The sequence below is a fragment of the Emys orbicularis genome, chromosome 9 (genome assembly GCF_028017835.1).
Source record: "Emys orbicularis isolate rEmyOrb1 chromosome 9, rEmyOrb1.hap1, whole genome shotgun sequence".
Taxonomy (NCBI): domain Eukaryota; kingdom Metazoa; phylum Chordata; order Testudines; family Emydidae; genus Emys; species Emys orbicularis.
Window position 1 is genome coordinate 58521981 of NC_088691.1, and position 22572 is coordinate 58544552.

At 38.5% G+C, this 22572-nt stretch overlaps 1 protein-coding gene across 1 annotated transcript in view; it reads left to right on the forward strand.

Moving 5' to 3' along the window:
- The window catches only part of UGGT1 (UDP-glucose glycoprotein glucosyltransferase 1), an 88793-nt gene that overhangs the window by 9966 nt on the left and 56255 nt on the right, over positions 1 to 22572 (forward strand). The window contains 11 exon segments of the mRNA XM_065410286.1: positions 1920 to 2002; positions 2597 to 2727; positions 4014 to 4126; positions 6904 to 7078; positions 8624 to 8720; positions 10945 to 11023; positions 11285 to 11385; positions 13258 to 13357; positions 17220 to 17280; positions 21074 to 21165; positions 22381 to 22531. Coding sequence (XP_065266358.1) covers positions 1920 to 2002; positions 2597 to 2727; positions 4014 to 4126; positions 6904 to 7078; positions 8624 to 8720; positions 10945 to 11023; positions 11285 to 11385; positions 13258 to 13357; positions 17220 to 17280; positions 21074 to 21165; positions 22381 to 22531 — 1183 coding nt within the window.

Sequence of the window (22572 nt, forward strand, 5' to 3'; positions counted from 1 at the left end):
GCAGTGTAGCCGCTGTTTGGTGTCAGGAGAGAGAGCTCTCCCGCCAACAAAAAACTTCCATTCCCAACGAGTGGCGGTAGCTTTGTCTGCAGGAGAGCGCTCTCTTGCTGACAAAGCACTATTCACACTTGCCGATGAAAAGCGCCAAAGTTTTGTTGTTCGTGGGTGTGTGTGTTTTTTTTTTTTTTCCACACCCCCAAACAACAAGAGTTTTGTCATTCAGGTTCCAGTGTAGACAAAGCCTTAGAAAGCATGTCCATGGAGAGACACATCTCAAAAGGTACAGATGAGCCTCAACCGTGTGATGTGGCTGCATGACAACACTTGTACAAAAGACCATGTTTGCACCAGGTTTACAGTAGGAAATTAGGTCAGTATAAGTACATTGGAAAAATCCACACCCCTGAGTGATGCAGTTAAACTGACCTAACCCTGGTTGTAGACAGCGCTATGTTGACGGGAGGACTTTTCCTGTTGACATAGTTCCTGCCTCGCAGAGATGGAGTACCTACACCGACAGGAGAAGCCCTCCCATCAGCAGAGGTAGTGTCTTCACTGAAGTGCTACAGTGGCAGTGTTTTAAGCATAGGCCTCCCCTTGAGATAAGAGATTAAGTGGGAAACAGACAAAGAACCAAAAATAAATATTTCAAACACTAATGAACACCTTCAGGAAAAGTGATCATTATATCTTAAATGTTTGATGAGCAGGCTTCTGCATTTATCTGCAGTGAGCTATGGAATGATGTGAATGTGGGTGAAACTTTAGTGCTGAATCCTCCCTCCAGTTTGATTTACTGAAACTAGTATAGTAATTTGCTGCACAGTTCTCAAGAAGTTCAAATCAGGATTAGCTCAAAATAGATGAAAACCCGGACACAAATTGCTATCATGGTTAACTTGCTTTTTACCTTATCCTGTTACTACTTGATTTCATAGTCAAAATAAACAAACCCCTGGTGTTTGAAGCATATAATAAACTTTTCATATTAGAAAAATCTAGCTACTTTATCGATCATTACTGTTAGGAATGGTTACAGGGCTATTGAAATAAGGGATTTTTGTTACGTGAAACAAATTTCACATAAAAATGTCCTGTAATTCATTGTATAAATGGTTTTCCCCACAAATATTGCTAGCTCAGACATAAAAGGGATAGACTGAAACCTCAAGTTATGTACACTTGTGCATTTTAGTGCTTATGATTGTGAGGGATTAATAAGTGCTTTACAAGCATCCTCTACACTAGAGATTCTCAACCTTTTCAGACTACTATACCCCTTTCAGGAGTCTGATTTGTCTTGCATACCCCAAGTTTCACCTCACTTAAAAACTACATGCTTAGAAAAAAATCAGACATTAAAAATACAAATGTCACAGGACACCATTACTGAAAAATTGCTGACTCTCACTTTTATCATAATTATAAAATAAATAGATTGGAATATAAATAGTGTATTTACATTTCAGTGTGATGCTTGAGCCTGTTTTTCCACTTATGAGCCTTGTCTGAAGCCCAAGCCCCAGATGGCGGGCTGAAGAGTGTAACTTAGCTTCACAGAGTCCCCTATGGTGTGGGGCATTGGGCATTTGTCCTGCTTGCCACCCCCTAATGCCAACCCTGCACTTGCAGTCCCCCTAAACCCATTTTGCAGCCCCCAGGTTGAGAAACACTGATCTAGATGAGTTGAGTACCTACTCCCTGGAAGACCTCTGCATTTTATCAATCAGCCTTACTTGCAGCATTCCTGCTATTTCTAGTTTCTTTCCTAGTAAAGATGTTTGTTTTTCTTATATGGGCAGACATATGCTAGGGATTAAAATGTGTTGTAAAAGCTAACAATTTCATAAAGCACTGTAATTTGAGATAATCATAAAACAAGTTCTCCTGAAGATTTCCCCCTCCCCCTCTCTGTTCAGTGAATTTTTAGCAGAAGAAGGTCAAGAGAAATTCTGGACTTTTGTCGAGGCCAGTCAAGATATTAGATCATCAGATCATGGTGGTAAGATTCTGTAAACCCTTTTCCTTGCTTAATATTAATCAGCATAGATAAGAAGCAAAATGTTTTACAATGTATGCAATCACAGAAAAATGGAACAAACTCTATCTATATAACTTAGATTGTGATGGGAACTGTGAGCTGAACAGGGCAAACAAACAGCCAGTTGATTAAAGCCAGTCTATATGTGCTAAAACTGATCTGTCAGGTTGTGCCATGACAAGAAAATACTGTAAATATTTTCTTTTTGTGTTTATTGGGAAAAGTCATTTTGTAAATAGTAAGTAGCGAGCAATTTTTAACTATATTCCCACACTCCTCATGTTTAGGCCCTGATCCTGCAGTTGCATCTAAAGTTACATGGAACTTAGTGCAGATCCAACTGTAGAACTGGGCTCTTAAAGAAAAAAAGGACAGGAGTAATGCTTCATATTGTTTAGTGAGATTGGCCCTTATTATTTCAGGTTTTAACTACATAATGGTCCCCTGCACTTTTCATAGTATAGATTATTGTGAAAACCCAAGATTTACAGTTAAATGGCCCTCTTCTGCAATAGTCTCACATGGAGGTTAATTGCTTGTGCTCTGGCTTTGCAGGTACCAATTATTCCTCTTACCATGCAATGCTGAAAGCAGCCTGCCAGAATCTGTCACTGCTGCAGCAGAACTTGTTGAAGTTTGCCCTGTCTTTACGTTCCTATTCTGCTACGATTCAAGCCTTTCAGCAGGTTAGTACAAAGCAATGGAAGCCATCCAATGACACTGTTTCATAGGATCCAGGAAGGAAGTAGCTGCTTCAGCTACCTACAGATATTAAGTTTGTGGCTCAAATAAAAATGACGAAGTAGTTTGACATTTGTTTTCAAACTAGTAAAGGCCTCTATTCCATGTCATAGTCAAACCCTAGCTTGTTTTGAAAAACAAAAAGTTATTCTGAGGTATAAAAGTAATTAATCCACTTTAAATATTTTGATGCAAAATTAATGGAGACCTGAAGAGGGGGAAAAAGGGGTTTATACTTTGTTTAGCTTCTTTCAGGTGGTTTAACTTTTTAAAAATTTGCCGCTTACTTTTACTTTAGAAAAATTAATGTAAATTTTCACTTTTTGCCAGAAGTGTCTCTGCAAGGCCTCAAAGATGCATCTCACAATACTCACAGTCTCATGTATTGAGAATATATATTTTTATCATAACACAAACTTAACTGTGACCCAGGGTTTTTGTTTTTCTTTTGATTTTGGTATCTAATTCCTTTTTAAATATTTGGGCTTTGTAAGTAAAGGGGTAGATAAGTGTATAGTTGCCTCTTAGCAACCTTAATCAAAGAGTTTTTCTATTTGTATAATTATCAGGTTTCATTTCCATGGCATCTGTGACATCATAAACTTACTAGTTCTTCAGTAGTTCTGTTATGGGACTCTAAAGATATTAACTCCAGTTCCACATGCATGGGGATATCAGAATCCTTAAATGGAAATTGTATTCTTTGCACCTTTATTTTACAAATCTAGTACATTTTATAGTTTGTTATAAAATATACACCATTCTGTAATGTACTTTATTTTAGTAATAGATTTGTGTTCTTTTCGGAGGAGGTTTTCCTTTTCATCTTGATTTGATCATGTTTAGAGAGATTGACTTTTTGGTGCTTAAGCATAAGGAATTTCCTGGTATGCATAAAATGTTCTGTGTAGTTACATATGTAAAATAAAACAATTTTGAAGTTGGGGGGAAAAGCCCTATCATTGTAAATACCCTCTGCAAACCATATCATTCGTGAAATTTAAGTGTTAAAAAAAATTAAAGAAAGAACGTTTGTTTAGCAAGTAGCTTTTAATTACATTAGTAATTGGAGTTGTACATCACCTTGAGGTCCTTGATTGGGAGCCTAGTATTATTATTGCCTAAAAGTCCTATTTTCAGTTTCATTTTGTAATTTAATGTAGTGATTTCTATTATTTTTGTTCTAAGAAAATTTTATAAACTATATTGTAACACAGATATTTTAATACAGATAGCAGCAGACGAACCTCCACCAGTGGGTTGTAACTCATTTTTTGCTGTGCATGGGAAGAAGACTTGTGAATTTGACACCCTTGAAATCCTTTTACAAACAGCTTCAGAAAGGTAGTCTTTTTATACAAGATCTAGCCCAAACCGTAACTTTGTTAGACTTATTAAGGTGGGGAAGTTTTATTGAATTCCTACTTTCTACATACTCTGTTTCCCGTCTGTATTTGCCCTTTCTTAGGCAGAGTAGTAAACACATATTTGCAATTTATTCTTTGGTGTCAAGCCAGTCAGGAATAATTGTCTCTTATCCTTCTCACTCTCAAAAATTGTACCATAAAGTAAGGATATTCTAAAAGGAACTAGTAGAAGAGGAAGAGGTCTGTAGAAGGGCAGCAGTAATTCTTAGAAATGTGGGAAAGTGTCCAGGTAAAGAGTTAGAACAAAAACAAAAAAACAAGGTAACTTAAAAAGAAGAGATGAGGAAGAGCTGACATAATAAAGATATAAAAGTTAATGAATGGTTAAGGAGAGGTCAGTCAGATGCTCCTGTTTCTCTTTTCTTAAAATAAGAGAGCAAAGGGAAAATCAAAAATAAAAGGCCACACATCTAAAACTGGTAGTTCCTCTCCCACTCCTCCAAAATGCATTTGTTACCAAGCTATTTCTGGTGGACCAGGATGATATGAACACCACAGAAAAATGTGGAGTGGAGGAAGGAGGTATGTGGGGTGGAGGGGGGGGAGAAGAGGGAGAAAAGAGGGAATATAGAGCCAGAGAAAGTGTAGTAGTAATACACTTTTATAAGTATTATTTCATCCTCATCTACACTGAAAGCTTTTAGTGCTGTTTCCCCATAGTTCTCTTACCTCTAGAGTAAGTCCAAAGTTTTCTAGGGAGGTAGGCCGCAGTTGGTGCCTCATTCTCCCTAAACTCAGAATTGTTATCCCAAGGTGTTTGCCCCTTTTCTGGAGCTGTTCCTTCTCCTTCCCCCATCTTCTTGAGAGCTGCTTCATTCATCTTTCTCCTTGGGATGAGCTGGGCCTGATTTATATAGGGCCAGACCCTTCCCACTCCCAGCAGCCTCTGAGAGGACTGCTTAATTGGAGTCAGCTGCTCCCCCCCCCCATCCCCATGTGACAGCTGACTGTTTCACAACATTATTAATCTTTGGAGTTTGCTGCTGGATATTATTGGGGGCAAGCATTTTAGGATTAAAAACAGTAATTAGGCATTTAATATGAATAATCAGAAGAGCCACAGTTAAATTAATGAGTATAAAAGTTCTAGTGTCCCTCATGAGAGAAGGAACAGAATTTGGGTATAATAAACAGAGAGGATTCTTTATTTGGTTTGCTGGACTGAATTTGTCTTAAAAGGAACATGGTTGGACTGCACAATGTTACTACACAGGGTCTGCTAAATGTTGCTCCAAATTAATCAGTTGTGGAGTAGATTACTGACAGTACAAAAATGTATGAGATAATGTTTTGGACAAAAACTACCTGAGGTTAGGCAGAAACTTTCCCCAGGTAATCCCGACTGCATAACTGTCCATTATGAGGGTTCACATCTTCCTCTGCACTATGGTGCTGACCTCTGTTAGAGGAAGGATAGTGGAGTAGATGCACACCAGTGGTCACATCTGTGTAGTATGAGGACAAACACACAGAGCCTTTATGCTTTAAGCAGAAACTAGAGAACTCCCTTGACAGAAAGTTCCCACGTTTATTAAGCCCTACACTGCAACCTGTCTCTGCTAACTGTGGAGGACCATGAACTCTCCAACCACTCCAGAATCTAGATGTGGTTCATGTGTTCCTAGGGCATTGATGTGTTAGTATAGTAAGACAGTAATCCTTTGAACATGTAAAATACTTTAAATTTAGATATTTGTACTATAAATACTAGAGTCAGTGCTACCATATTGTCATTTTCCATGGACAGTAAAATTCTGGACAGCAGAATGCTTAAAAACTATTTCTGAGAGTGGTTCTGTTGTAAGTGTTGCACATTTTAAGTCGAGGACAACAAAAACTAAGAGCTTATGCTGACAAATACATGAGTCTCAGATTTATTTTATTTTCATTCAGATATTATTTAAAATGACACACAATAGTAATAAATTTATTTTCCATCATAACTAACAGGATTATGCAAGGAAATAATTGAGTTGAAATTGGCAGTAAATCCTGGTAACAAAACTAAAAAGTGAGAGACTTTACAAAAAGTAATTATTAACATCTTAGAAACTTAAACTACCATCTGTCTTCGGATTCCTCTTTCTCTGTTTTGCAGCTTGATTTTTTGTAAATATAAAGGTTGGCATCTTTTACTTCTGGTTCATGTGCAGGTGCATCGCATCATTTTGCTCATGCACTGCAGATGCATTCTGTTGGTAAATCCCATTTGGGAATATTTTGAACCTTATATTAGGGGCAAGACTTGAAAAGAAGAGGAGAAAATACACACAAGAATACAGAACAGGAAAATTAAACCTATAGGAGGTTGGCAATGTCTCCTTAATGTCTGTTGTGTTTAGCTTATTTTATTTTTGAGATAGGACTCATGCCCCAATAAATAGTTTATTGAAAACATTAAGCAAGTTGTTGCTCATTTATATAAGGATCATGGTTAGGTGCTTTCCAACCTCCACCCATCCAGTTTTACGGTTGACCCTTTGGAGCCCTGTTTTTCCATTTTATCAAAGTTTTGCCACCACACACGAATGACTGACAAGCTTAATAATGAATAGAGAATAGTCTGAGACTTTGTCCTTGTGAAAAGACACCTGACGGTTACACAGGGAGGGAAAAGAGATTTGGATGCATCTTGCTCAGTTTCCTCTTTCAAGTGTATGTTAAAACCACCACATTCTTGATGTTTGTTCTTAGGCTGAAGCCATTTTTGTTCAAAGGAGATCACAGATTCCCCCTCTCAAACCCGGAAAGTCCTGTTGTCATACTCTATGCTGAGATTGGCACTGAGGAGTTTTCCAAATTCCACAACCTGCTTGTTTCGAAAGCCAATGCAGGAGAAATCACTTACGTCCTCAGACACTATGTTGCTGTAAGTACTGATACTATTTTGAACCAATTTCTTTGGAATTAGGAAGAACCTCTTGCTAAGACTTTTAAAAATGGGTGCCTAAGGTGAGGCTCTGACATCCACGCTCAGATACTTAAATGAGTGGCCTAACTTTTGAGAGGTGTGAATCTGGCTATAGGCACCCGTGATTTTAGGCACCCGTTTTGAAAATCTAGGCCCATATTTCCTGTTACAGGAATATTTTCTTTGCATTATATTCTGAATATTCAGACTGCATTTCTGGATTCTGACATATCTATACAATCTAATTATGAAAATTACTTGTATCATTTAAATGTGGTGTGGTGAAGCACAAAACATTTGTAGCATAAGTTGGGTGAGTAAAGAGTGAGAGGTATTTTCCAAATGGAGGCCATTCCTTTTATTTGGAACAGGATTGAATTCCATTGCTGAACCATTCACCAGTCCTACTGTGATCTGCTCTTGTTTCTCCCTCCATCCCATCAATCCGGAGGGGGACGACGACACCCCACATTTACTTTCTATACTGGAGCTCAAAAGGAATAGTTGTAGAATCAATGTTTAATTGTACATTTTAGTGGCTTACAGGAGTTTTGATCTGTTTAGTTTCCCTTCCTGATGGTGTGATAGTGTTGATAAAAGCCATAAATGTAGTACTTGGGCTGACAGCCAAATTTGCTATATGTGAAAAGGCATCAATTGGCTCAGCTTTAGTGATATTTGTACTTTCGGTGAGACATAGCAAAAAGAATAAGGCTGTATACCACCCTCTTCTTTTTAAAAATAACACAATTCCATGTGACAGAATTCCCATTATTTCCATAAAATGCTTAATTCTGGGCGTTGGTTAGAATAGCCATTTGATTATAATATGTTGTTAAGACTTTTATGAAGTGCTCAGAGGTGTCATCTTAAAATCATGAAACATAAATATATGATCTCCTGTCCTGAAGTGTTAATTGGTTTGATCATTTCTGTGGTATTCCCTATTTATTTTTACCATTCAGTGAATGCTGGAGGCTGGAGTATTTTCATTCCCTTGCTTCTCAGCAAAAAAGAACCACTTTTTTCCCTGCTGTTCATTTTGATTAAAGAAATGTATCCATCTAAAGTTGGTTCAAATACTGGCTTATGCAGCATCATTTTTTGTTTGGTTCTATTCAGTATTCACAAGCTTTATTTTGGACGCAGCCAGGGATTCCATCACAGGACCATTCACCAGCCCTAGTGTGATCTGCTCTTTCCTATGATTCTTTGTCCTCCTCTTCAGCTAGACTAACTGCAAAGAGCCTAGTAGGAATAAGACATTAAACGATTATGCTGTACTCCTGCAAAATAACTCATCCTGGGGCTACTTCTTATGTATTTTATACTGTACAAGTTGTGTCTGAATGCTAAAATGACAGACATTCCTGCTCTGGCACTCCAACCCCTTTAAATATGTGGCAATACGAGCTATTTTGCTATGGGAAACACTAGCTTAGTGTGTTGTATATCCATACAAAGACATGCTATGTGCTGTTGGTTTTTTACCTTTTCTTCCAGAATCCAAGTAAAGAAAAAGTCTACCTGTCAGGCTATGGTGTGGAACTGGCTATTAAAAGCACAGAATATAAGGCCAAGGATGATACCCAGGTGAAAGGTGAATTCCTACTTAAAATAATTTGTGTTATAATAAAATGGTTTCATATTTTTTTTTCACATGAATAGTTTTTTTCCCAGAGGGCAGGAGATGGTGCTCTTCTTCCCTGTCTGAGTTCTGAAGAGCCACCATCTCTTCCTTCCTACTCTCCGTGGTGTCCTCCTCCTCCTCTAATTTTGGGAGCAGGTTTACTCTCTTCAGAGCATATTGATGCCATTCTTTAATTAGACAGATTACTATTGTGCACCACCAAGGCATTACTTCTTCCTTACCCCTCTCCAGAGCATAGTATGGTTCCTCCATCAGCCTTCCAAGCCATACAGGGAGATGGAGACTAAAATATTTAAAATTAGTTTTGTCCCTCTTACCATCTCTGGAGCAAGAATAGGGGCAATCCCCATTTCTGGAAATCTGACATAGACTGGCTAAACTGCATATTAGTTAAGTTCATGTGTATATATGAATTTTATAGAATTGCATTTAATAATTTTATATTTGTGTCCATTTAGCAGACATCCGATAGTTCTGGATTTTTGAAAAGAAATAGCTACTATCAAAAGCAAGTCCTGCTCTTCTAATCTGTTTTAAAATATTAGCATTGACTTGATCACATATATACTAACTTTGATACTGTTTCAGCCTATATGGCGGTAAACTCAGTAGAAAGTTAGCAGTAGCCATACTGTATTTAAATACATTTCCTTTCATCCAGAGTAAATATAGATCATTATTGAGTAGAATAAAACTTACACTTCATGCAAGATGTTTTAGGGGTTGCAGTGTGACCTTTTTCTAAATACAGTAGAACCATAGTCTTACGAACTCCTCAGTAATGGAGGTTGTTCTTAACTCTGAAATGTTCATAACTGTGAACAAAACATTATGGTGGTTCTTTCAAATGTTTACAACTGAACATTGACATAATACAACTTTAAAACTTCACTATGCAGAAGAAAAATGCTGCTTTTAGCCATCTTAATTTAAATGAAACAAGCACAGAATCAGTTTCCCTACCTTGTCAAATCTTTAAGCTTTCCCTTAACGTTTTTTAGTAGTTTACATTTAACACAGTACTCTACTATATTTTCCCCACTCCCATCATCGCCTTCTTTTTTTTGGTCTCTGCTGCTGCCTGATTGTGTACTTTTGGGTCCAAATGAAGCGTGTGGTTGACCGGTCAGTTCGTAACTCTGGTGTTCGTAACTCTGTGCTTTGTCAATATTCTCTTTGAGACTCTTACAATAAAATGCTTTGCAATGTACAAAAATTATCCCTCAAATTATTCTAGATTGAGCAGATTTCATTCAAATGCCTTTTTTTAGCCTAAATTACTAGTTAATTATCATTTTGAGAATAACCGGCATACTGGAGCATCTGATTAATTTCAATTTAGGAAGCTTTTATTCTTGTTGCATTAGTGTGTGAGCAATTTAATTAATTTATCATTACAACTTCAGCAAGACCTTTGTGTATTGGTTTATGGAATAGAAGCCCCCCCTTTTTTTGTTTTAAAGAAAACCCCCTCATTCTGGATAAAACTGAATCTGTGGGAAGATCCTTTTGTGTTAGTCAATATATACACATTGTTTCATTAATAATAAATAATAATAGAGTATTTTGTAGCATTGACATATCTGTTACACTGAAAAATCCTCCTACCCTAGCGAATCCCACTATTCCTCTATTTTTCCTTTTCTGATCCAACCCCCCTTTTCTTCCTACTGTTGCTGAGTCATCTCTACAGTTAACACAAAGGCTGTGCTCTCCTTTGGAGCTCTTAACATCCCTTGGGAAGAGGAGTATAATTTCCAGATTCACTTCTGCAGCTCTGTTTCTTGTATTTGGCGGCAAATACAGCATCCTGTTTTTAGCTGGTTTAATTTTTTAATGAACTTTTGCTAGATAGTCATGGCAGCTGTGATCCAGTGAACTGATCACGGGGCTGGGTGTCACAAGAACTGGCTTCTATTTCCAGTTTTCACAATGACTTGCCATATGACCATGGGCTGTCACTCCTCAGTTGTCCTCGTTTGCCCCATCTGTAAAATATGGAGACGACACTGCTTACTCACTTTCTGTAAAGTACACATCACTCATTTGTAGATCTCAAAGTAAGTATTCAGCATTACTGCTTACTGCTATTATGTAAAACTAACCAAAGAATATATGTAAGAAACTACCGTCTGAATAGTGCTGTAATAGTAGTGTTGCTTTGTATTTATAGGTACAGAGGTGAATGCTACAATGATAGGTGAAAATGACCCTATTGATGAAGTGCAAGGATTTCTCTTTGGAAAGCTAAGGTAAGACATTCGTTTGGTAAAAATCTATTGTAGCATGGTAAAACCTACTTTCTTTGTTTTTGCAAAAATAACCAAACAAACCCCAAAACTATGTAGGCAGTTAGAGTTTTAGCAATGCACTCAAATAGCCTAAAGGCCATAAGAGAGCAGAAACTATGTGTAATGGCAGATGCAGACATTTTTGGTGTGCTAATTTCTTTGGATTAGCTACAGTTTCACTGATCTGGCACTAAGGAAAGTTTGTTTTTTTTTTTCTTTCAGGCAGTTGTATCCTGACTTGAAGGAAGAACTGAAGGAGCTTAGAAAGCATCTTATTGAAAGTACCAATGAAATGGCACCTTTAAAAGTATGGCAGTTACAAGGTAATTTATATGTGGAAAAGCTTCTTCCTAGTTGTACTGAAATTAAATTTATGTAAAAATATGTCCCTTGCATGGTCTGTCCATGAAAGTGATATTTGCTTATAGGAGGGTATTCTCGAGGGAGACCTTAACTAAATTCTTGGAATGTCCAGCAGCTTTCAATCTAAACCTTCTTGGGAAGTAGTAATAGAAGTAGTTTTAGTAAGTTTCCATACCAACTAAGGGACCCATGAAGTTTTCCTTCTACACAATGACTACATTGTTGGTACTCAAACACTCTTGATGTTCAGCACCCTGGCTTATCTTCTGGAAGTGTAGGGTGCCAGCTTATAGTATCTGCAAAGTATAGAAAAGAGAGTGAGGAAAACTGAATGACATCTTTTGTCATGGCCCCACCCTACCTCAGAAGGTTCTGTTTTCTCCAAGCCACTGAAGGACTAAACTCAAGATGTTGTTGATCCTGAGGCTGGGGTGCTGGAACAATTTTTATAGTGGGGTGCTGAGAGCCAAATTGTAAACCCTGTATATGATGGAAACCCTTTCAAGCCAAAGGGCGTGGCAGCACCTCTAGTTCCAGCACCTATGTTCTGAGGTCAAAGTTTTCTTTGCACTCACCTTGGACAACTTTACTCTTTAAGGCCCCGATGCTGCCACTGCTTAGGCATTTATTTAACTTTACTAATGTAAGTAATCCCACTGTCTACAATGGGACTACTCCCATAGGTAGAGTTAAGGATGTGCATAGTGTTTGCAGGATTGGGGCCTAAGGACTCATTCCTATGTGATGTGAATGAAGTACCCTCAATTCCCATTATAGTCTCTTTTCTAGGGAGAAATATAGATAACGCATAGGAAGGAGTGAATGTAGGACTCCAATCCTGCAAGTTTCTTAGCACTGCTCTCAATTTTCATTGTGGTCAGCAGAAAAATCCTGTATATTTATGGTGCTGTCATATTGTACAAGTTACCAAGTCAATAGATTTAAGTTTAAAAAAGAGAAAAATAAATAAAAATACCACCAATGCAGCCAAATGTAAACACCTTGTTATTGTAGCATAAATGTTTCCTGGGCTTTTCAGCTTAGTTTTTTTTATATTCACCATTTTTCCTTCCTTCTGCTGCCGCAAAATGTAAACTAATTTAGAGTTCCTGCAAAAGACATCAAGTGAACTTTTCATTTTCCCTCCCTTGTTCGATCCATATTTCAAAAGCTTTCCATATTCTGCTCTGTGCTTCAGTCCCAAGAATAGTTGTAGTTTGTTAAACAGGCCTATGAGAGGGATGCTGACGGCCCCTGAAAAAGAAATAGCTAAGGCTATTGCATGTACAATATTCTAGTTGCACAGAACCTGCTCTACCAATGCTCCTGGAGAAGAACTGAAATCATGAACTATTTCAGAAAGTTACAGCAAAATGATAATGATAAATATGCAATGAAATATCTACTTAAATCATGTCATTGTCAGGTCCTTTTGTAGGGGTCCTAGATCCATGAAGCAAGCATCTAGACCCCACCCCAAAGTAGATTTATTTAGCCAGAGCCAGCCAAGGCTCCTCATGTCTGTGGTGAACTAGAATTCTTGGCACTGTCTGCAGAGACGATTCAGGGTTTCAGTTTCAGGAAGCCATTTACACAAGGTTGGCTACTAAAGGCTATAGATCAGAAAGAAGACCAAAGTGAGCACCTAATAGGGACAGACAGAAAATTAAGCTTTCAAGATTTCCACACGCAACAGATCATCCTCTGAAATGTTTGTGTCCGAAGTCCTTGTGTGATGTGAAGATGGCAATTGTATGAATTAAGTTGGTTTTGCACTAAATGCATTGCTGTGTTTAGTTTACAATCCTTGACTTAACTGTTCTCATTTTTAGATCTAAGTTTTCAAACCGCTGCTCGCATCCTGGCTGCTCCCACTGTGGATGCTTTGATGGTCATGAAAGACCTCAGTCAGAACTTCCCTACAAAGGCCAGGTAATTCACTGCAGAAGATCAGGGAGACTTTCCATTTAATAACTTTCCTAACCATATTTTCTCCTCTCTTCAGCATGATTAAAGCTGAAGTAGGCCTGTTAAATGTTTCTTGAGGCTCATGTAGCTGAAAGTAAACAAGTACAAGTCTTTCATGTGAGAGCATGTCCCTAGTAAAGATCTTTAGCATGAAGTTAGATGAGTGTACGAAGTTGTCCTTCAGTGGAAGCTGGAGTTAATCACTGGAACGCTAACACTGTTACCTGCATGATTTCTGTGCTCTACAAGCCTTTTTCATATTGTGATCTCACTTGTGGTCCTCAAATGCATATTAGATTTATTTTTTTTGCACCAGTTCGCACTATGGTCCAGGGGAGGTGTCTTGGTAATTGGCAAGGTGTTTAAGGAGGCACGTCTGGTGTCAGAGGATGAGTGTTTGTTCAGTTCCTGGCAAATATACAGTTCTGTAAAAATCTGGAGACAGACAACATCCATGCTGTGATTGGAAATGTGTTTAAACAAGGTTGCTAGCTTGGTTTCCCTGGCTAATGGGGAGAAAGATTTATTTTGAAAACTCTTCTGATTTGGATGGCAGGAATGATGCAGCAGGACTGCTGCTCCTTTGATGTAGTGGGAGGTATGCTGGGCACCATAAGGAGGCCACGTGTTCTAGTCTTATCTCTTCCATTGTCTGGTGTTAATAATTTTGTGCACTTCACAGCAAGTATTACTGAACAAAGTCTCATACCCTCTTCCCCTCCCCCCGGCACATATTTTGGCTCCTGAGGTAGGGGTATGTCTTAATTCAGTCTCCCTGTATGCACATGGTACAGACTTGATTATATTCTCATATGCTATTTGTTCCATTCACAGAATGGGCAAGGAATGAGGCAGAGGGCTGCAAGAAGGGAATTCATGTTCTCTTGTGTTTAAGGCATTGGATTGAGATCCCAGAGAACTGGATTCTATTCCTGGCTCCGTCACAGGCTTCCCATATAATGTTGGCCAAGACTATTGCATACTCACAAGGAGGCTGAATTAAAGTTACATTTCCCAGCTTTTGAGTATTTGACTTTTCAATTTTAACATTCTTTTAACATAGCTTTTTGTATGTAATCTAATATTTGTGTTATGGTAGTGCTCATAAACTTTGATCAGAATTGGGGCCTCATTGTGTTGGTCTCTGTACTGACATAGAGGTAGATACTAAAGAGCTTACAGTCTGAGAACTAGCAAAATCCAAAGCATGGCAGAAAGGGAGATGCTCAGACATACAATTATGTACATGTACACATACTGCTCAGAGAAGAGGGAGAAACAGTAACAGGAAACTTGGAAATGGCAGAGATGCTTAATGACTACTTTGTTTCGGTCTTCACAGAGAAGTCTGAAGGAATGCCTAACATAGTGAATGCTAATGGGAAGGGGGTAGGTTTAGCAGATAAAATAAAAAAAGAACAAGTTAAAAATCACTTAGAAAAGTTAGATGCCTGCAATTCACCAGGGCCTGATGAAATGCATCCTAGAATACTCAAGGAGCGAATAGAGGAGGTATCTGAGCCTCTAGCTATTATCTTTGGAAAATCATGGGAGACGGGAGAGATTCCAGAAGACTGGAAAAGGGCAAATATAGTGCCCATCTATAAAAAGGGAAATAAAAACAACCCAGGAAACTACAGACCAGTTAGTTTAACTTCTGTGCCAGGGGAAGATAATGGAGCAAGTAATTAAGGAAATCATCTGCAAACACTTGGAAGGTGGTAAGGTGATAGGGAATAGCCAGCATGGATTTGTAAAGAACAAATCGTGTCAAACCAATCTGATAGCTTTCTTTGATAGGATAACGAGTCTTGTGGATAAGGGAGAAGCTGTGGGTGTGGTACACCTAGACTTTAGTAAGGCATTTGATACAGTCTCTTATCGATAAACTAGGCAAATACAATTTAGATGAAGCTACTATAAGGTGGGTGCATAACTGGCTGGATAACCGTACTCAGAGAGTTGTTATTAATGGTTCCCAATCCTGCTGGAAAGGCATAACAAGTGGGGTTCCGCAGGGATCTGTTTTGGGACTGACTCTGTTCAATATCTTCATTAACGACTTAGATATTGGCATAGAAAGTACGCTTATTAAGTTTGCAGATGATACCAAACTGGGAGGGATTGCAACTGCTTTGGAGGACAGGGTCATAATTCAAAATGATCTGGAGAAATGGTCTGAGGTAAACAGGATGAAGTTTAATAAAGACAAATGCAAAGTGCTCCACTTAGGAAGGAACAATCAGTTTCACACATACAGAATGGGAAGAGACTGTCTAGGAAGGAGTATGGCAGAAAGGGATCTAGGGGTTATAGTGGACCAGAAGCTAAATATGAGTCAACAGTGTGATGCTGTTGCAAAAAAAGCAAACGTGATTCTGGGATGTATTAACAGGTGTGTTGTGAGCAAGACACGAGAAGTCATTCTTCCGCTCTACTCTGCGCTGGTTAGGCCTCAACTGGAGTATTGTGTCCAGTTCTGAGCACCGCATTTCAAGAAAGATGTGGAGAAATTGGAGAGGGTCCAGAGAAGAGCAACAAGAATGATTAAAGGTCTTGAGAACATGACCTATGAAGGAAGGCTGAAAGAATTGGGTTTGTTTAGTTTGAAAAAGAGAAGACTGAGAGGGGACATGATAGCAGTTTTCAGGTATCTAAAAGGGTGTCATGAGAAGGAGGGAGAAAACTTGTTCACCTTAGTCTCTAAGGATAGAACAAGAAGCAATGGGCTTAAACTGCAGCAAGGGAGGTTTAGGTTGAACATTAGGAAAAAGTTCCTAACTGTCAGGGTGGTTAAACACTAGAATAAATTGCCTAGGGAGGTTGTGGAATCTCCATCTCTGGAGATATTTAAGAGTAGGTTAGATAAATGTCTATCAGGGATGGTCTAGACAGTATTTGGTCCTGCCATGAGGGCAGGGGACTGGACTCGATGACCTCTCGAGGTCCTTTCCAGTCCTAGAATCTATGAATCTATATCCTTAGCTTTGTATTGACTTTCACAAACTGCCTTTTAGCTTAGCCATTAAATGTTGGCTGACTCCACCATTGTTTTGAGTTTGTGTTTTTAATATGAAAAGTTTCACAGGTTCTTGGATTCCATTGATGAAATCTTTGCTGTTCTGCTGAAAGCAGGGGAGCTGGAACAATTTTTATAATGGGAGTGCTGAGAGCCATTAAACCAACTGTAAACCTTGTATGTGATGGAAACTACTTCAAGCCAGGGGGTGCTGCAGCACACCCTCCTCCCACACCCGCACCCCTAGTTCCAGCACCTGTGGCTTTCTGGCAAGGATCAGGTGTGCAGTGTTCTGACTCTTAATTACCACACTATGAAGCTTAAAGTTGTTATGCTAAAATAATCCTTAGTTGCCTCTTACAAGTTGTTCTTGTGTACAAATGAGTTTATACTAGAGAAGGTCCCTATTCACCAATTAAAATTTAAAATGCTGGAGTAGAGAAATGGTGGTAGCGCTCACTTTACTATGACTTCCTGTGTTGAATTTAAGGCTTGGTACATTCCAGAGTTGAAGTTTAGTCTTTTAAGTGGTAGTTGCTGCCTGGGGTAGGGGTGTCAGGGTAGCATTGCACAGAAGAGTAAGTTTTGAAAGCTGATACTTGGCCTATCTTCTTATTACTATTTTAATGGTGCCCAAATATGTGTTAAGTGCTTCCTGTTGCAGATAATACCAGACTTCTGCCCTGAGGAGCTTACAGATATATTTCAGACAAAGCATGCAGAGTGGGGTTTCAAGACAGCAGATGTAGGGGGATGTGGGAAAGAGGACTGGCAGCATCCATCACATGTGATGTTTTGTTTCCTTAGAGCAATAACGAAAACAGTTGTTTCCTCGGAACTCAGGACAGAAATTGAAGAGAACCAAAAGGTAATGCTTATAGAAAATTATTCAGTACATTTGTACACTTCACATAGCTTTAAGCTTTGAAATAACCTTTAAAAATGTCAACACTTTTTTTTTTTTTTTTTTTTTTTTTTGGTGCTGGAAAGTAGAAGCCAAAATTTTTGTACTTGAGTACATAGGTTCCTAAATCTATATTAGGGTACAGAATAAAAGTGTCTGGCATTTCAAATATGAATGAAGGAGCTTAACTTTGCTCACTCACATATGAAAATATTGGCCAGGATGCCTTAAAATAAAGAGAGAGCAAGAATGAGGGATGTCATTGTGGAATGATGGTATCAGGCTCTTTTCTTCACAGATCCATAACAGGTGTTCCCAATGGTGAAGAGTGTCTGCTTGTCAGATGCTTGTCATTTAATCCTCACGTACATTAAGGATATTAAGTGTGTGATTTAAGAATACAATAATCTGAACTCAGGAGATCTTCTAACTGTACTTGTTTGTCTTTGTAAAATTAATTTAAGTTTGATGGAGATGCTGAATTGACAGCTCTGGAGAAAGAAAAGCTCTTTTCATTCCTGGAACGGATATAGCACAAGCGGCAGCTCAAACTTTCTTACAGTGCCCCGGTGAAGTGTCTCAATGTTATTCTATAAACTAGGGATTACATCCACGGGAGCAGTGGTAACTTGGTCTCCACGCCAGTTCAGTCCTTAGCTTCTCTACTAAGACTGCCAACAAGTTTCAATTTTGGTAGTGACTTTTGTGGTGATTGCTTGTCCACTAGGGACAGGACTGAAACAAATAACTAATTAACTCATGTAGACCCTTGAACACACATACTGCTTTCAGTCACCATTGACCTGAATTAGATTTGACCAAAGCGATAGCAGGGGAAAGCTCTGTATCCCCTTGTCAGTGCCCTTAGTCAATAAGTCATCCTGGTTAATTGTTAGATTTTTTTTAAGGAAACAGGAATGGAAGTTGAGGCTGAGTTTCTGGCTTTGTATGTTTTGGTAACCATCTGGGTTTGTAAAGAACAGTTGAAGACAAGCCATCAGAAGTTTAGACACAAAAATTGCTTAGGCATATTTCTGGATTATATTCAAAAGATGTTTGAGTTGTTGGGGAAGTGTGGCCTTTAGGAAAGATAGGGTTTAGGGAGTAGAAAATAGGGAGCCTTTAATAGAGCTTTGTTGGGAAATGATATAAAAGGCAGAAAGGACTCTGCCTGATTGTCAAATCCCCAGGTTGAACTGGCAATTAGGAACATCATTTCTGGATAGGGAAATACCTCCTGATCTCATTTATGCAGAAGCACTTTATATATATATATATATATATATATATATATATATATATATATATATATATATATATATATATATATATATAATCAGTAAAACTGCACTTTAAACATAGGGCCTGACTCTTTTCTCTTACACAGCATTTCTATGCCTGTGAAACTCTTGACTTCCGCTTTTGTTACCAAGGGTACGTCCAGACTACCCGCCGTATCGGCGGGTAGCGATCGATTTATCAGGGATCGATATATCGCATCTCGTTGAGACGCGATATATCAATCCCCGAACCCGCTCCCCATCGACTCCGGAACTCCACCAGAGCAAGCGGCGGTAGCGGAGTCGACGGGGGAGCCGCGGCCGTCGATCCTGCGCCGTGAGGACAGGAGGTAAGTCAGAATAAGATAAGTCGACTTCAGCTACGGTATTCCCGTAGCTGAAGTTGCGTATCTTACATTGACACCCCCCCTAGTGTAGACCAGGCCCGAGTGGAGAAGGAGATTGTGGGCCTCAGTGCAGTAAATGATTGCTTGATTATTGATCTAATTATTTTGAGGCTGAACAGAAGTTTGCAGTTTTTGTTCATTTGCCAATTGTTTAATAGCTATTTATCAAATATCAATATATGGTCTTGTGTATGTGTTTTGTCATCTGTACTTCTAAATAGGCTCCAGTGTGCCAGTGTTTGATGTAAGAAAATAATAGTTAAGTGGCTCTGATGCAGTGCATTGGGAATTAGGCAAACCATGCCAATTAACAGTGGCAGGAGTTGTACAATACATTGACAATGTACCCATTATGACTGTTCAGATAGAGTAGAAAATACAGGTTTGAAACAGTAATCAAATAAAAACAATTTGTAATAGTATCTTTCTGTACAAGATCTGAATTTCATGCTGGCTCCATGTTTATAGGAAGAGCCATGTACAAGCCTGTATTATTTCTAGCATTAAAATATGAGCAGCAGCTGCTCAGATTTATAGATCCAGTTACTCAGTACATTCCAGCTGCTTTTAGCCACTCTGGCAGTACAGAGCTGCCAGGAAGCTTACTTAAGCCTTCTGCAAATTCCCATTATGGTATGTAACATCACTTAAATCAGCTTCTGTACCAGATGACTGGAGGATAGCTAATGAGATACCAATTTTTAAAAAAAAGTCTCCAGAGGTGATTCTAACAATTATAGCGTGGTAAGCCTAACTTCAGTACCAGGCAAATTAGTTGAAACTTTAGTAAAGAACAGAATTATCAGATACATAAATGAATGTGATATGTTGGGGAAGAGTCAACACAGCTTTTGTAAAGGGAAATCATGCCTCACCAATCCATTAGAATTTTTTAAGGGGTCAACTAGCATATGGACAAGTGTGAACCAGTGGATATAGTGTACGTGGACTTTCAGAAGGCCTTTCACAAGGTTCCTCACCAAAGGCTTTTAAGCAAAGTAAGCAGTCCTGGGATAAGAGGGAAAGTCCGCTCATAGATCAGAAATGGTTAAAAAAAATAGGAAACAAAGGGTAGGAATAAATGGTCAGTGTTCACAGTGGAAAGAGGTAAGTAGCAGGGTTCCCCAAGGATCTGTACTGGGGCCAGTGTTTTTCAACATATTCATAAATGATCTGGAAAAGGAGGTGGCAAAGTTTGCAGACAATACAAACTTACTCAAGATAGTAAAGTTCACAGCTGACTGCAAAGAGTTACAAAGGGCTCTCACAAAACTGAGTGACTGGGCAACAAAATGGCAGATGAAATTCAGTGTTGATAAATGCAAAGTAATGCACATTGGAATACATAAGCCCAACTATACATACAAAATGATGGGGTCTAAACTAGCTGTTACCACTCAAGAAAGATCTTGGCGTCATTGTGGATAGCTCTCTGAAAACATCAGCTCAGTGTGCAGCACCAGTCAAAAAAGCAAACAATGTTAGGAATCATTTAGGAAAGGGATAGATAAAAAGACAGAAAATATCATGCTACTATATAAATCCCTGGTATGCCCACATCTTGAATACTATATGCAGTTCTGGTTGCCCCATCTCAAAAAGATATACTAGAATTGAAAAAAAGGGGCAGAAAAGGGCAACAAAAATGATTAGTGGTATGGAACAGCTTCCATATGAGGAGAGATTAAGAACATCTTTCATTTAAGAAGAGACAACTAAGAGGGAATATGATGGAGTGAATGAGGAAGTGTTGTTTACCCTTTTACATAATACATTCCGACCTATCAAATACTTGTAAGTGGCTGTCATGTTCTCCCATAACTATTTCTCTTCCAAGCTATATGTAGTTGATTGTTTTAACTTAAACCATGTATGTTGTATTCAAAGTCACCCAAAGGCTGCTGTGGAGAACTAATATGGTGAATTTATTGGAGTTAATATATAAATGCAGGGACATTAATAGATTTGAAACACTACAGAATAAATGCTATGGAAGTTTTTTTACGCTTAACATTGATTTTTACTTAGTTTGTAGCATTTGTCTAATGACTTTGTTACACTTTCCTTTAGTACTTCAAAGGAACATTAGGATTACAATCTGGTGATTCCTCCTTGTTCATCAATGGACTGCACATTGATCTAGACACACAGGACATATTTAGGTATGAACTTGTATAATTTCTTCAAAAAACTGTTCTGGTTTAGAATCTTGGAAGTGTTACTGCATGTGTATATAGATCTTAAGCTTGTTTATGGAGAAGTGTGTATTTCTTATAAATTCAGCAGAGTGAAAGACTAAATGTAAATTATTATTTTTTTAAAATACAATAATGATAAAGGTAAGTCATACTTATCCCCTCAACAAGTGAAATACAGAGTTAAAGTTGTTGTGACATCACTGGTGCACCCTGCTGAGAATATACTGAAGTATTCCAAGATTTTTCCATTTTCCCAAGATTTCTACCTGAACTCTATGTATATTGCAATACTTGACACCAGGGCGTGAGCAAAAGACAAATTATTCTCTGAGCACAAATTCCTTTTGCATATAGTTGAGACCTAGTCACTAGTTTTCTAGTTAATTTATTATTTCTTATATCAGCCATTAGCTAGTATTTTAAAGTTGGTGCAGGTCATTGGTGACAAAGTATTCCCTTCTGATGGCTGGTTGTTAGTAAATTATGGTCACAGTTCATTTCCTAAAATCCACATTACAATTGACATCCTTGTTGGCAGTTTCAGCAGAAAGGCTAAGCTACGGAGACAAAATTTATCTTAATCAACGCAAGGGCAACCCTTCCCTGCTGCTGCCTAGGGTGACCAGATGTCCTGATTTTATAGGGACAGTCCCGATATTTAGGACTTTATCTTATATAGGCGCCTACTACCCCCCACCCCCGTCCTGATTTTGCACACTTCCTGTCTGGTCACTCTACTGCTGCCCATTGGTTTAGCCTGTTCTGTGAAACAATTTTGGGCTACAGTGCTATCCATCAGGCCTCTCTCTCTCTCTCACTCACTCACTCACACACATTTTAAGCAAAGAGCAAAATATTAGTTCTTAAAGGTTAAATCCCTGAAAAAATGTCCATCTGAAAACTGCCATATTGGGGCAGTCTGAGTTTGTGTGTGTGTGTGTGTGTGTGTGTGTGTGTGCGCGCGCGTTCCTAGTGCTATTTAACACGGGATTTAAATAACTTTTCTGGGAGAAAATCCTCTTGAGGCAATTTGAAATTACTGAGATGCTAATGTAAATATTTGTAGACTCTTATAATGATGATTGTACCTTAATATAATCTGGTAATGTTTAGGCTAGAGCAAATCAGTATTTGTATCTTAATATGTGTGTGATATTGAATGATTTGTATTCTTTCTAGCTTGTTTGACGTGTTGCGCAATGAAGCTCGTGTTATGGAGGGACTTCACAGTTTAGGAATTGAGGGCCTTTCCTTGCATAATGTTCTAAAGCTAAACATCCAGCCATCAGATTCAGACTATGCTGTGGATATCAGAAGCCCTGCTATTTCAGTGAGTACATTTTCTTATGAGCCAGGCTGTCCAGCAAAAAT